Genomic DNA, 16871 nt, shown 5'->3' on the forward strand with positions numbered 1-16871 from the left:
CACCAATACCATACTGTCGTGATTACTGTAGCTTTGTAGTATAGTCTGAAGACAGGGAGCTGGATTCCTCCAGATCTGTTTTTCTTTCTCAAGATTGCTTTGGCTATTTGTGCTCTTTTGTGTTTCCATACAAACTGTAAACTTTTTTGTTCTAATTCTGTGAAAAATGCCCTTGGTAATTTACAAGGAATTGCACTGAATCTGTAGATTGCTTTGAGTAGTATAGTCATTTTAACAAACAATATTGACTCTTCCAATCCAAGAATATCTCATATATCTCCATCTGTTTGTGCCATCTTTGATTTCTTTCATCAGTATCTTATAGTTTTCTGAGGACAGGTCTTTTGTCTCCTTAGGTAGGTTTATTCCTAGGTATTTTATTCTTTTTGCTCTAATGGTAAATGGGATTGTTTTCTTAATTTCTCTTTTTGATCTTTCATTGTTAGTGTATAGGGATGCAAGAGATTTTTGTGTATCAATTTTGTAACCTGCAACTTTACCAAATTCATTGATTAGCTCTAGAAGTTTTCTGGTGGCATCTTTAGGATTTTCCATGTATAGTATCATGTCATCTGCAAACAGTGACATTTTTACTTCTTTTCCAGTTTGGATTCCTTCTATTTATTTTTCTTCTCTGATTTCCATGGCTAGGACTTCCAAAACTATGATGAATAATAATGGTGAGAGTGGACATCCTTGTCTTGTTCTTGGTCTTAGAGGAAATGCTTTCAGCTTTTCACCATTGAGAATGATGTTTGCTATGGGTTTGTCACATATGGCCTTTATTATGTTGAGATAGGTTCCCTCTATGCTCACTTTCTGGAGAGTTTTTATCATAAATCGTTGTTGAATTTTGTCAAAAGCTTTTTCTGAATCTATTGAGATGATCATATGGGTTTTATTCATCAGTTTGTTAATATGGTGTATCACATTGATTGTTTTGCATATATTGAAGAATCCTTGCATCTCTGGGATAAATCCCACTTGATCAGGGTGTATGATTCTTTTAATGTGTTGTTGGATTCTGTTTGCTTGTATTTTTTTGAGGATTTTTGCATCTATGTTCATCAGTGATACTGGCCTGTAATTTCCTTTTTTTGATATCTTTGTCTGGTTTTGGTATCAGGGTAATATTGGCCTGATAGAATGAGCTGGGGAATGTTCCTTCCTCTGCAATTTTTGGAAGAGTTTGGGAAGGATAAGTGTTTCTTCTCTAAATGTTTGATAGAATTCACCTGTGAAGCCATCTGGTCCTGGACTTTGGTTTGTTGGAATATTTTAAATCACAGTTTCAATTTCATTACTTGTGATTGGTCTGTTCATACTTCCTATTTCTTCCTGGTTCAGTCTTGGAAGGTTTTACCTTTCTAAGAATTTGTCCATTTCTTTCAGGTTGTCCATTTTATAGACATATAGTTGCTTGTAGTAGTATGTTATGATCCTTTGTATTTCTGTGGTGCCAGTAACTTCTCCCTTTTTATTTCCAATTTTATTGATTTAAATTATCTCCCTTTTTTCTTGGTGAGTCTGGATAAAATTTTATCAATTTTGTTTATATTCTCAAAGAACTAGCTTTTAGTTTCATTGATCTTTGCTATTTTCTTTCTCTCTATTTCATTTATTTCTGCTCTGATCTTTATGATTTCTTTCCTTCTAAGTTTGAGTTTCATTTGTTCTTCTTTCTCTAATTGCTTTAGGTGTAAGGTCAGATTGTTTATTTGCGATTTCTCTCGTTTCTTGAGGTAGGGTTGTATTGCTATTAACTTCCCTCTTAGAACTGCTTTTGCTGCATCACATAGGTTTTGGGTCATCATGTTTCCATTGTCATTTGTTTCCAGGTATTTTTTGATTTCTTCTTTGATTTCTTCAGTGATCCATTGGTTATTTAGTAGCATATTGTTTAGCCTCCATGTGTTTGTGGTTTTTAAAGTTTTTTTTTCTGTAATTGAGTTTTAATCTCATATCATTGTGGTTGGAAAAGATGTTTGGTATAATTTCAATTTTCTTAAATTTACCAAGGCTTCATTTGTGACCCAAGGTGTGGTCTATCCTGCAGAATGTTCCACATGCACTTGAGAAGAAAGTGTATTCTGCTGCTTTTGGATGAAATGTCCTATAAATATCAATTAAGTCTATCTGGTCTAATGTGTCATTTAAGGCATGTGTTTCCTGATTAATTTTCTGTCTGCATAATCTGTCCATTGGTGTAAGTAAGGTGTTAAAGCCCCCCCACTATTATTGTGTTACTGTTGATTTCCCTTTTTATGGTTGTTAGTATTTGCTTTATGTATTGATATTCTGTTACGTTGGGTGCATAAATATATACAAATATTATATCTTCTCCTTGGATTGATCCCTTGATCATTATGTAGTGTCCTTCCTTGTCTCTTGCAACAGCCTTTTTTTAAAGTCTATTTTTTCTGTTATGAGTATTGCTACCCCAGCTTTCTTTTGGTTTCCATTTGCCTGGAATATTTTTTCCATCCCCTCACTTTCAGTCTATATATGTCACTAGGTCTGATGTGGGTCTCTTGTAGATAGCATACATATAACTCTTGTTTTTGTATCCATTCAGCCAGTCTATGTCTCTTGGTTGGAGCATTTAATTTATTTACATTTGAGGTAATTATCAATATGTATGTTCGTATTGCCATTTTCCTAATTGTTTTGGGTTTGTTTTTGTAGGCCTTTTTTCTTCCTTTCCTCTTTTGTTCTGTTCTCTTGTCTTTCTTGCCTAGAGAGGTTCCTTTAGCAATTGTTGTATAGTGCTTTGGTGGTGCTGAATCCTCTTAGCTTTTGCTTGTCTGTAATGCTTTTGATTTCTCCATCGAATGTGAATGAGAGCCTTGCTTGTTAGAGTATTCTTGGTTGTAGGTTTTTTAAACAAATGCCATAAAGAAAGAAAAAGAAAGACACCATAAATTATAAAGGGATCAATACAAGAAGATAATATTACACTTGTTAAATTTATGCACCCTATATTGGAGCATGTAAATATATAAAATAAATACTAAGGGACATAAAGGGAGAAAGGGATAGTAATACAACCTTAGTAGGGGCCTTTAATAACCACTGATATCAATGGAAATATCATTTAGACAGAAAATTCAATAAGGCACCAGAGGTCCTAAATGACACAGTAGACCAGTTGAACTTAATTTATATCTACAAGACACAATATCCAAAAAACAAAACAAAGCAAAACATCAAAATACACATTCTTTTCAAGTGTGCATGGAATGTTCTCTAAGGTAGACCATATACTAGGTAACAAAACAAGCCTCATAAATTTAAGAGGATGGAGATAATTTCAAGCATCATTATGACAACAGCAGTGTGAATCTAGAAATTAAACACAGAAAGAAAAACAGAAACAGAACAAACATGAGGAAAATAAACATGCTACTAAAATAACCAATGGGTCAAAGATGAAATCAAAGAAGAAATCAGAAAATACCTAAAGACAAACAAAAATGAAAACACAACCTTACAAAATTTATGGGATGCAGCAGAAGCAGTTCTAAGAGGCAAGTTCATAGCAATACAGGACCTCCTCAAGAAACAGGAATAATCAAATAAACAACCTAACCTACCACCTAAAAGAATTTCAAAAAAGAAGAACAAACAAAACCAATGGTCAGCAGAAGGAATGAAATAATGAAGATTGGAGGGTAAATAAATAAAATAGATTTTTTAAATAACAGAAAAGGTCAATAAAACCAAGAGCTGTTTTGGGTTTTTTTTTTTTAAGATAAACAGAATCAACAAATTCTAGACAGGCTCACCAAAAAGAAAAGAGAGAGGACCCAAATACATAAAATAAGGAATGAAAGAGGAGAAATATCTGATAACACATCCATAAAAAACATTATAAGAGAATACTATGAAAAGTTATGTACCAAAAGGTGGACAACCTGGAGGAAATGAACAAGTTTCTAGAAACATACAGCTTGCCAAGAGTGATTCAAAAAGAAACAGATAATATGAACAGACTAATCACTAAAAGTGGAATAGGATTTGTAATTTTAAAAACTCCCTTCAAACAAAAGTCGGGGAACAGAGGACTTCACTGGGGAATTCTATCAAACATACAAAGAAGAGATTATACCTATCCCTCTAAAACCATTCCAAAAAAATTTAAGAGGATGGAACACTCCCAAATTCATTCTATGAAGCCACCAACACCCTGATACCAAAACCAGACACTACAAAAAAGAAAAAGAAAAAGAAAATTGCAGGCCAATGTCTTTGATGAATATTCAGGCAAAAATCCTTAACAAAATACTAGCAAACCAAATACAACAATGCCTAAAAAGGATCATGCACCATAATCATTCCAGATGACTCAACATTTGCAAATCAATCAGTGTGATACCCCACATTAACAAAAGGAAAGACAAAAAACACATGATCATCTCAATAGAGGCAGAGAAAGCATGTGACAAAATTCAACATCCATTCATGATAAAAACTCATAAAAGTGGGTATAGGGAGAATGTTTCTCAACATATTAAAAACCATTTATAACAAACTCACAGCCAATGCAATACTCAATGGTGAAAAGCTGAAAGCCTTCAAGCTAAATTCAGGAATAAGACAAGGACGCTGACTCTCACCAATTCTATTCAACATAGTTTTGGAATTTCTAGCCACCACAATCGGACAAGAAAAGGAAATAAAAAGTATCTAACTTGGAAAAGAAGAGGTAAAACTGTCACTATTTGCAGATGAAATGATCGTCTATATATAGAGAGAACCCTATAGTCTCCACACAAAATCTATTAGAACTAACAAAAGAATTAAGAAAGTTAGCAGGATACAAGATTAATATACAGAAATCTGTTGCATTTCTTTACACTAACAATGAACGAATACCATTTAAAGTCACATCAAAAATCTTTAAGAATAATCTAAACCTAGGAGGTGAAAACTATAAAACATTCATAAAGGAAATTGAAGAGGATTCAAAGAAATGGAAATATAACCCATGCTCTTAGATTAGAAGAATTAATATTGTTAAAATGGCCATACTACCCAAAGCAATCTACAGATTTAATGCAATCTTTCTCAAAGTACCCATGTGACATTTTTCACATAATCCTAAAATAATCCTAAATAATCCTAAATAATCCTAAATAATCCTGAAATTTGTATGGAACTACAGAAAAACAGAATTGGCACAGCAATCCTGAGGAAAATGAATAGAGCTGGAGGTATAGCCCTTCCAGAATTCAGACTATACTAAAAAGCTACAGGAATCCAAACATTGTGGTATTGGCACAAAAACAGACATATAGCTCAGTGGAACAGAATAGAGAGCCCAGCAATAAACCCACACACCTATGGTCAATTAATCTATGACAAAGGAGGCAAGAACGTACAATGGAGAAAAGACAGTCTCTTCAACAAGTGGTGTTGGGAAAGTTGGACAGTTTAATGTAAATCAATGAAATTAGAACACTGCCTCACACCATATACAAAAATAAACTCAAAATGGTTTAAAGACCTAAATATAAGACATGACACCATACAACTCCTAGAGGAGAACATAGGGAAAACATTCTTGGACATAAATCATAGGAACATTTTCTTACATCAGTCTCCCAATGCAAAAGGGAAAAAAGCAAAAATAAGTTGGACCTAATAAAACTTAAACTCTTTTGCACAACAATGAAAATCATAAAGAAAATGAAAAGACAACCTATGGAATTGAAGAAAATATTTGCAAATGATGTAACCAACAATGGGTTAATTTCCAAAATACACAAACATATAACTCAATATTAAAAGAACAAACAACTCAATCAAGAAATGGGCAGAAGACTTAAACAGACATTTCTCCAAAGAAGACATACAGTTGGACATCAGGGACATGAAAAGATGCTCAACATTGCTAATTATTAGAGAAATGCAAATCAAAACCACAATGAGGTATCATCTCACACTAGTCAAAATGGCTATCATCAAAATCTACAAATAGTAAATGTTGGAGAGGGTGTGGAGAAAAGGGAACCCTCTTATATTGTTCGTGGGAATGTAAATTGGTGCAGCCACTGTTGAAAACAGTATGGAGATTCCTTTAAAAACTAAAAGTAAAGCTACTATATGATACAGCAATCCCATTCCTGGTTATATATACAGAAAAGATAAAAACTCTAATTTGAAAAGATACGTGCACCCCATGTTCATAGCAGCACTATTTAAAACAGCCAAGACACGGGAAAAAAAACAGTTACCCATCAACAGAGGATTGGTTTGAGAAGATGTGGTATATATATAATGGAATATTACTCAGCCATAAAAAAGAATGAAATATTGTCATTTCAAGCAACATGGATGGACCTAGAGAATATTATACTTAGTGAAGTAAGTCAGACAAAGACAAATATATGATATCACTTACATGTGGAATCTGAAAAGTAATACAAAGGAATCTCTATACAAAATAGAAACAGACTCATAGACATAGAAAACAAACTTATGGTTACCAAAGGGGAAAGGATTATGGGAGGGATAATTTAGATTTATGGGATTAACAGATACAAACTACTATACTTAAAATAGATAAGAAACAAGGATATACTGCATAACATAGGGAGTTATATTCAGTATCTTGTAATAACTTGTAATGGAAAATAATCTGGTAAGAAATATACATGTATAAATATAACTTCAAATATATATATTTATTTATTTATATTTACAATGTTGTATTAGTTTCAGGTGTACAGTGAAATGATTCAGTTCATTTTGCTCTACACCTGAAACTAACACAACATTGTAAATCAATTATACTTCAATAAAAGAAGCTTCCCCCCTATGTTTACTTCTGTAATTTTATGGTTTCTGGTTTTACATTTTAGATGTTAATCCATTTTGAGCTTATTTTTGTATATGATATGAGATAAGGGTCCAATTTCATTCTTCTGTATGTGGATATCCAGTTTTTCCAACACCATTCATCAAAGACATTATTCTCTCATTGTTTGTTATAGACACGTTGTTGAAGATCAATTGACTATAGATGCATGTATTTCTATCTGAGCTCTCTATTCCATTGGTCTATATCTCTATTTTCATGTCAGTACTTTACTATTTTGATTACTGTAGCTTTGTAATATATTTTGAAATCAGGACTTGGAATGCCTCCAACCTTATTATTTTTTATCAAAATTGCTTTGGCTATTCAGGGTCTTTTGCAGTTCCACATGAACTTTAGAATTCTTTTTTCTATTACTGTAAAGAACACCATTGGGGTTTTGGTAGGAGCCACATTGAATCTGTAGGTCATTTTGAGTTATGGATATCTTAACAATATTAATTTTACCAATCCACGAACATGCGATATCTTTCCAGATGGAAAGATGTCTGTACCTTCTTTAATTTCCTTCATTGGTGTTGTATAATTTTCTGTGTACAAGTCTCTAACCTCATTGGTTAAATTTATTCCTATTTTATTCTTTTTGTAGCTATTTTGAATTGTATTGTTTCCTTCACTTCTGTTTCAGATATTTTGTTGTTTGTGTTTAGAAACATGAGTGATTTTTCTCTTTTGATTTTGTATATTGCAAGTTTACTGAATAATTAATTCTAAATCCTTTAATTAGGTCAGTTTTTGTTTGTTTAAAATTTGCTGTTGAAGTAAGTCAGAAAGAGCAAAACAAATACTGTATGTTAACACATATATATGGAATCTAAGAAAACAAACAAAAAAAGTCGTGAAGAACATAGGGGTAAGATGGGAATAAAGACACAGACCTACTAGAGAATGGACTTGAGGATAGGGGGAGGGGGAAGGGTAAGCTGTGACAAAGTGAGAGAGTGGCATGGACAGACATACACTACCAAACATAAAATAGATCACTAGTGGGAAGCAACCACATAACACAGGGAGATCAGCTCAGTGGTTTGTGACCACCTAGAGGGGTGGGATAGGGAGGGTGGGAGGGAGGGAGACGCAAGAGGAAAGAGATATGGGAACATATGTGTATGTATAACTGATTCACTTTGTTATAAAGCAGAAACTAACACATCATTGTAAAGGAATTATACTCCAATAAAGATGTTAAAAAAATTGGTGTTGTTTATATATATGATCATATCATCTGCAAATGAAGATAACTTTTTTCTTCCTTTCTGTTTTGGGTGTCTTTCGTTTACTGAAGTGTAGTTGATTTACAATGTTGCATTAATTTCTGTTGTAGAGCAAAGTGATTCAGTTATACATACGAATACATTCTTTTTTATATTCTTTTCCATTATGGTTTATCACAGGATATTTAATATAGTTCCCTGTGCTATACAGTAGGACCTTGTTTATCTACTCTATATATAATAGTTTGCATCTGCTAACACTAAACTCCCAATCCATCCCTCCCCCACACTCCCTCCCCTTTGGCCATAAGTCTGATCTCTATGTCTGTGAATCTATTTTTGTTTCACAGATGGGTTCATTTGTGTCACATTTTAGATTCCACATATAAATGATATCGTATGGTATTTGTCGTTCTCTTGCTTACTTCACTTAGTATGATAATCTCCAGGTCCATCCATGTTGCTGTAAATGGCATTATTTCATTCTTTTTTATGGCTGAGTAATATTCCATTGTATATATGTACCACATCTTCTTTATCCATTCATCTGGCTATGGACATTTAGGTTGTTTCCATGTCTTGGCTATCATGAATAGTGCTGCTATGAACATAGGGGTTGCATGTATCTTTTTGAATTTTAGTTTTGTCCAGATATATGCCAAGGAATGGGATTGCTGGATCATATGGCAACTTTCCTTTAAGTTTTTTAAGGAAACTCCATACTGTTTTCCATAGTGGCTATACCAACTTACATTCCCACCAATAGTGTAGGAGGATTCCCTTTTCTCCACACCCTCTCCACCATTTGTTGTTTGTAGACTTTTTAATGATGGTCATTCTGACCAGTGTGAGGTAGTACCTCATTGTAATTTTTATTTGCATTTCTCTAATAATTAGTGATGTTGAGCATCTTGGGTGACTTTTTTATTTCCTTTTCTTGTATAATGCTATGGCTACGAGTTCCAGTACGATGAAGAAAAGAAAGGGGAAGAGTCAGCTTCCTTACCTTGTGCTGGATCTTAGGACAAAAGCTTTTAGTTTTTTGCTATTGATTGTGATGTTAGTTGTTGTCATGTGTGTCTTGTGTTGAAGTAAGTTCTTATATACCTACTTTGTTGAGCATTTTAATTATGAATGGATACTGAACTTTTTCAAGTGCTTTTACTCCATCTATTAAGATGATCATGCAGATTTTTTCTTAAATTTGTTAATGTGTTTTATCACGTTCATTGATTTAAGTATATCGAACCATCCTTGCATCATCCCAGGGATAAGTCCAACTTGATCATGGTGTATAATCTTTTTTTTTTTTTTTTTTTGTGGTACATGAGCCTCTCACTGTCGTGGCCTCTCCCATTGCGAAGCACAGGCTCCGGACGCGCAGGCTCAGCGGCCATGGCTCATGGGCCCAGCCGCTCCGCGGCCTGTGGGGTCTTCCCGGACCAGGGCACGAACCTGTGTCCCCTGCATCGGCAGGCAGACTCTCAACCACTGCGCCACCAGGGAAGCCCCCTATAGTCTTTTTAATGTACAGTGGAATTCAGTTTGCTAGGATTTTATTGAGGATTTTTGCATGTATATTCATCAAGGATATTGGCCTATAGTTTTCTTATCTTCTGCTTTGTTTGGTTTTGATATCAGGGTGATGCTGTTCTCATGGAATGAGTTTGGAAGTGTTCCTTCCTCTCCCATTTTTTGGAAGATTTAAGGAGAATTAGTATAAATTCTTTGGATGTAGAATTCACTTGTGAAGACCTCTGGTCCTGGGGTTTTCTTTGTTTAGAGATTTTTGATTACTGATTCAATTTCCTTATGTTTTATTGATCTATTCAAGCTTACTATGTTTTAATTCAGTTTTTGTAGGTTATGTTTCTAGGAATTTATCCATTTCTTATAAGTTGTCTAGTTTTTGGCATATAACTGTTTATAATTGTCCCTTATAATCCTTTTTATTTTTGTGGCATCCATTGTAATGTCTCTTCTCTTATTTCTGATTTTATTTACTTCAATCTTCTGTTACATTTATTATTGATTCCTTCATCAAATCAATAAATGATTTGAGTACCAGTATGTGCCAGACAATAGATTACACCAGTAGCCTTGTATTCATTGTAATCCATCTTGCATATCATGGCTAGATCATTTCAACATTCAGATTTGATCAAGTCACTCTCAAGTTCAAAAGGTGTTTAGTGTTGCACACTCCCCCCACCCCCCAACCACTGCCTTCTGGCAGTGGTGTACCAAGAGGGACAGGGCAGTGGGAGATGTCATAGCCAGAAGGAGTATCTTATCATTGACTTACAACTGGAACATGATGATAACAAAGAGCAAACGTTTAGTTTATTTTGTTTTAATATTCTTTATAGTCAATGCATCCCCCTTATTGCCTATATCTGAGGCAGACTACTCTCACTGCCCCCCTCTTTGGTATGTCACTACATTTCATGCTAAAATCCAAATTCTTTAGTCTGGCCTTTGTAATAGGGACCATCTCATGGAAATTCTGTAAAGATTTTTACAGAATTCAGGATGGCTGATCCCATGCCCCATGCATCATTTATGGTACTTCCTACCAGCCCATGCCCCCAACTGACTGGGTTGCTTTTCACCTACTGTTCTACCCATCTAAACCTACCCATGTTTCAAGCTTAATGCCTTCACACTAGCGCACAGATTATTGAGCCTTGGAACTTATATCATACTTTGTCACATAGCTAATATGTACATTTTTTTTTCTTTTGCGGTACGCGGGCTTCTCACTGTTGTGGCCTCTCCCGTTGCGGAGCACAGGCTCCGGACGCGCAGGCTCAGCGGCCATGGCTCATGGGTCCAGCCGCTCCGTGGCATGTGGGATCCTCCTGGACCGGGGCACGAACCTGCGTCCCCTGCATCGGCAGGTGGACTCTCAACCACTGTGCCACCAGGGAAGCCCCTAATATGTACATTTTATATTATTATTTTCCCTATGTATGTTTTGTCCTTCAATATCGATGATGTATTGATGAAGGTCATGAGTTGAGTTGTACCACATGAAATGCATTAGCACAAACAGGAGCCTGTTCAATGATAATAAAAGGTAACAGATTTTGCAATAGGAAAAATTGGTCTCCTTGCTGAATTGTGTAATCTGTGTATTCTAGCAATGAGCTCTTATCACCACAGGGTGTCACTGCTTTACAAGTCAAATTTTCTTCATTTGATTGTAGAGAAGATAGAAGTAAGAGAAATTCTTGAGAGATTGCAACAAAATGTATAGCAGTGTTTGGAGGTGTGGAGATGGAATGGAATTATATAGACCAAACTGAAAAATCCCATTTACACACTAAACACCATCTACAGTCTCATTCTCCTTTCCACTGGTATTTTGCTGTGTAGTCTTCCAGATCTTTTCTCTTTGTTTGGGGGTTGTGTGTGTGTGTGAGAGGGAGAGAGAGAAAAACAGAGAGACAGACACAGAGACACAGAGGTAGAGAAGTTTAGAGAACATAAATGGGATCCTACTCTGTGTGTGTGTATGTGTGTGGTGCATAGCCATTCAGTAGCTTTTTCTTTTCATTTTATAACATTTCATTGGCCGTCTTTTGTTCTCACTACATCCAACTCTATCTCATTCTTCTTAGCAGCTAATGCAGCAATTTCTGTATATTGAAATGATCAGTAATTGGCATATTTAATCCTCAAAATAGTTGCCTTGGTATTTTCCACAACTGTGAGTCAGAGTGAATTCCATTCTGTTGCCCATTGTTTGAAAGCTGTACAGTTAATTAGTAAGCACTTAGGAGGATTGATGTGTTGAGCAGTAAGTTGAAAAACAGCATATGCAAATAAGATTGCCACCAGAATTTAGAACAACATAAAATAAAATGCTCTGGAGTATTTATAAGGAGAAGAGGAGAAAGAGCCAAAGTAAGAAAGACCATTAAAATACCAATACATTTTGTACAGGTTGGCTAAAACGTTCATTCAAGTTTTTCCATAAGATGTTACAGAAAAACCCAAACGAACTTTTTGGCCAACCCAATACCTACATTATCTCTTATTTATGATTATAAGATTATACATGCTCATCATAGAAGATGGGAAGTAGAGAAGCACATTAAAAAGAAAACAATCGTTACCCTAACCCCATAATCTTAACTTAACCATAGTTAATATTTATTTTTTGCTCATACCGTCTTACCTTTTTACGTTTAAATTTTTATTATAAGATACAGCTACATGATTTTTAAAACATTCCAACAATACAGGAAGGTGAAAAGTAAAAATCCTCTTCTCACCTGATTCTCATCTTCTCTTCTCATTCTCATCCTCACTTTCCAGATATTCACTCACTGTTAATAATTCCTCTCATAATTTATATTTAAGTGTGTTGATATTGCCTTTATTCTGAGTATATAAATATGTGTTATGTGACATATACACCATTATGGGGTTATACTGTGTTAATGTTTTTTATATTACTTTTTTTTCATATAGTTTTCTACCCAAAGCATACATATTCCATATATAACCCAGGTGCAACCTGGGGGTACTGAGCAAGCATGTAACTATTTCAAAAAGTTTGACTTGACACTTCTCCTCGCCCCATTCCATGCCACTGAGTTTCTGATCTTTCACAGAAAAAGGCCTGTAGTCTTAACTGAAGACCCATTCCAGTGAACCACACATTCTTCCTGTGTGTATAGCTCTATTTTAGACTATTATTTTTGGGGAGCTATTAGAGGAGAAAATACAGTTACTACCGTGTGGTATAGTGGAAAATGTCAAAGATTTGGGTTTTGATCCCAGCTTTATCATTTATTGGCTGTGTTTAAAGGATAAAATGTTTCATACAACCTTGTGAGATATTTTTATCCCTCTTTAGAGATGAAAAAACAGAGATCCAGCCAGGGAGAAGTGACTTATTTAAGGTCACACAACTACTATGTACTAGAGCCAGGATTCAAGCAAAGGCCTGTTTGAGGCACAGCCTATGTGTTTTCCATTCAACCATCGTGGCTTCTCTTTGGGACTTCAGTAAAGGTGAAAGAGAACATGTCTTTAAAGTGATTGCTTAATTTTTTGACTTTATAAAAGGTTATGTACTCTGTTATCTTTTCGGGATCCAAACGTCTCTTATCTGACTCCCTTTGTTTTGTCATATTCCCTTTTTTAGGAGAGAAGCCTTATAAATGCACCTGGGATGGCTGCTCCTGGAAATTTGCTCGCTCAGATGAGCTAACCCGCCATTTCCGCAAGCACACAGGCATCAAGCCTTTCCGGTGCACAGACTGCAATCGTAGCTTTTCTCGCTCTGACCACCTGTCTCTGCACCGCCGGCGCCATGACACCATGTGAGCGGCACAGACTGCACTAGAAGAGCTGCACTGGTCTCTTTCTTGTGTGTGTGTGTGTGTGTGTGTGTGTGTGTGTGTGTGTGTGTGTGTGTGTGTGTGTGTGTGTGTGTGTGTGTGCGCGCGCGCAATGGGATCATGACCATCTTTTCCTCTTTGACTCAGCTTGCCTCTGGGATGGGATTGGAACAGTTCACTGAGCCAGGCTGACGAAACTGGAGGAAAATATAGCTGATCTTCCATAGGGACTCTTTATATTCCACGTTCATTTCTCCACTGACCAGTCCCCAGTTTTTTCAACCTCCGCATGGGTTGAATTCCAGTGCGGCACCCATGGTTGCCCCCCTCCCGTCCCTGTTATGAGATAGGACATTTTTCCTACAATAAGAAAACAGGAATCAAATTCAAGGCTGTGAACAAACATACGCTGCTTTTTGTTCTTATTTTCCTCTTGTTTTATAGAATTCTTATCATATTTCTGAATCAGTACATCAAAGTGGTTGGTAGTGTCCTAAATTGACTTTTTTCAAGTTCCTAGACAGAAGAGGGCATAACATTGTAGTTGGCTGGTAAGATTTACAGGGATTTGGGTCCTGAGTATAGGGCACATTCTCAGTGAATAAGCTGAGTCCCATACCAAGCTCCAAGGTTTTGTAAAGCCAATCCTATTTGTTCTTACAGTTTGGTTTTCAGACAGTGCTGGTGCTTCTTGCTTCTTTAGTCCATCAAAGGGAATGAAAGGATCTTTTTGTTCTTCTCCTTTTCCTCCTCTTCTTCCTCCTCCTCCTTCAGGATTAAAGATTTTGCTGCACAATTACATTCTTTGTTTTGTTAAATTTGAACAAAAATTCAAAGCACACATCGACGTGCCAGTAGGGTAAAAAGTGTTCCAGGAGAGTAAGTTGGGCAGTGACAGGAACAAGTAGACCCAGGATGATCCTGAAAACAAATAGAGGAGGACTTTTTATGGATAGGATATCAAAAGTGCTATAATCACAAGTCTCATTCAAATGGCAATCTGTTGAGACAATGTCTTGAGGGGCTACACTGTACTGTTTATTCTTCTGTTTACATAAAGCAACTGTTATGTGCATATTGCATGATGAGAAATGACACACTGGGGCCACGTTATACAGAGGTGAGGGGTTGGAAGAAAAAAATATGTTAAGTACATGGCATTATTAGCATGCATTCCTATGTTTCAAAAGGAACTATAAGAGGCATTTAGTGAAAACTGACAAACAGAAAGCAATTTGATGTTCTGCAACTGCTATGAACATCTAAGCCATTTATTTTAGCCATTATAGCATGTTGCATAATATACACACTTGTTTACCCAATCAATGTTTTATAATAGTCTCTGGGACATAAAACCCTCTGTTCCAGGCCCTGGACCTCAGATCTACCTCCACATGGCATATTTCCTCTCCTGGGGTCAGGGAGGGGAGGTTTGCATCACTTAATTGTGGACACAGCCTCTCTCCTGGAAAAGGTTGTCTTCATACGGTACCCCTTTTCCTTGGCAGATATTCAACAAGTCTCTCTTGAATACTTCAGGTCATTACTTCCCAAGGCCACCTAGTCTGACTAAATCATAGAATTCTAGCACCAAGAAGGGATCCTATTAGCTATCTAGTCCTACCCATCATTAATATTTTACAGATGAGACAAATACGGGTCAGATTCCTTCCCCAGATGTTTCCTTGAGGCCTTACAGACCTGCACACCCATTCTCCCAGGGATCACATTATTAAACCAAATTAAAGAAAAATTTACATGATTGGTTGCAGTATTTGTCCAAGTTTATATGTTAGGCTTCAGAAAAATTTAGACCACTCACAAAATCATTTACAGTTGACTAAATTGTAAGTAAAATGTGCTTGTGGTCGTTGATATATAACATTAGGAACACAGTTTTTCTATTCTAACACTTTCTATAATATCTCAGGTTTGCTTTACCTCATTTCAAGTTACAGTGTCTTTTCAGACCATAAACCCTCATAAATTTAAGGACTACCTGTATTTTTCAAAATGATATGTAGATTTTTACTATTTTAGCCTTGTTATTTTGATGTAAGTTTTACCCTGACTTTAAGTGTGCAAGTTCCACACTGTAGACTAATTGTTAAAGCACTAGGAAATATCTAGGGCCAATCTGTTAAAGGGGACTTCTATGCAGGTGTAAGACATGTTGTTAAAGGTGAATTGCCATCATACATAAGTTAAGCTTATAACTGAGTAATTGATATGGTATTTCACAGTAGAGTCTAAGGGCTTACCCATTTTCTCCAGAGTTTGGATTTTAGACTCCTTTTCCAGAGTTCATAACTGACCTGTGCCCATCAGGATCTTTTGCATTGGAGCATATGATCTATTTATAAATAAAGACTATAAAACATAGTGTTGTACTAACTAGGATAATCAAATTAGAATTCCAAATATTGGTATCTCTAAGTCTTTATTCAATTTTTTTCCTGCAAAGTAATGAGGGACTTTGTTAATGCTTTATTAATTGTCTATGGTCAGGAAACAATTCTAACCCTATTTTCATTGCTCTCTTCCCTCCAAATAATGATAAAATCTTTACAAATTATTTCCATATTCTTTAAGAAATATATCAACATTCATTAAGAGTATTTCATGGAGCACAGGTACTCGAATACCGTATAATACTGTACCACACCAAAAGCACATGGAACTTTGCTAAATAGACAGTGAGATGGAAAATAATTGTCTCTCTTAGGTAGCATTTGGAATTAATTGAATTTGCTGTGCTCACACCAGCTAACCACCATTATGTGGACAGTTGCCTAGGGCATGGAAAATGGCCTTGATCGATAGGGTTGAATAATATCTTGGAATTTATTGCAGTGGAATTCCTCCATTTGTAGATGATTGGCAATTGAACATTACTATTGATAATTATGATTGGAAAATTCAGGAAAAACTATGAAGAATATGAACTGCTGAGTACATTAGGTGGAGTGCATTATAGGCAAGACAGAAAGGTTTGTGAGAATAAATTCTTAAATTCTTTTTAAATAAAGTTTTTATTTTAAAACAGTTTTAGATTTACAGAAAAATTCTGAAGATAGTACAGAGTTTCCCTATATCTCAAACCCAGTTTTCCCTATTACTAACATCTTTCATTAGATGTACATTTGTTGCAATTAATGAAGTAATGATACATTATTATTAATTAAAGTCCAAACTTCATTCAGATTTTCTTAGTTTTTACCTAATATCCTTTTTCTTTTCCAGCATCCTGTTCAGGATACCACATCACATTTAGTAGTCATATATCCTTAGGCTTCTCTTGGTTGTGACAATTTCTCAGACTTTCCTTGTTTCCTATGACCTTGGCAGTTTCAAGGGGTCCCTCAATTAATATCTGTCTGATGTTTTTCTCATGATTAAACTGAGCTTATAGGTTTGGGGGAG

General features: G+C 35.6%; 1 protein-coding gene across 3 annotated transcripts in view; it reads left to right on the forward strand.

The window, feature by feature from the left end:
• KLF8 (KLF transcription factor 8) overlaps positions 1-13434 on the forward strand; it is a 358412-nt gene extending 344978 nt beyond the window's left edge. For all 3 annotated transcript variants that reach the window (XM_060292377.1, XM_060292376.1, XM_060292378.1), the window contains one exon: positions 13253-13434. In XM_060292377.1, the coding sequence (XP_060148360.1) occupies positions 13253-13434 (182 nt within the window). The remainder of the gene's footprint in view (positions 1-13252) is intronic.
• Positions 13435-16871: the final 3437 nt, after the last annotated feature.

The sequence above is a fragment of the Globicephala melas genome, chromosome X, assembly GCF_963455315.2.
Source record: "Globicephala melas chromosome X, mGloMel1.2, whole genome shotgun sequence".
Taxonomy (NCBI): domain Eukaryota; kingdom Metazoa; phylum Chordata; class Mammalia; order Artiodactyla; family Delphinidae; genus Globicephala; species Globicephala melas.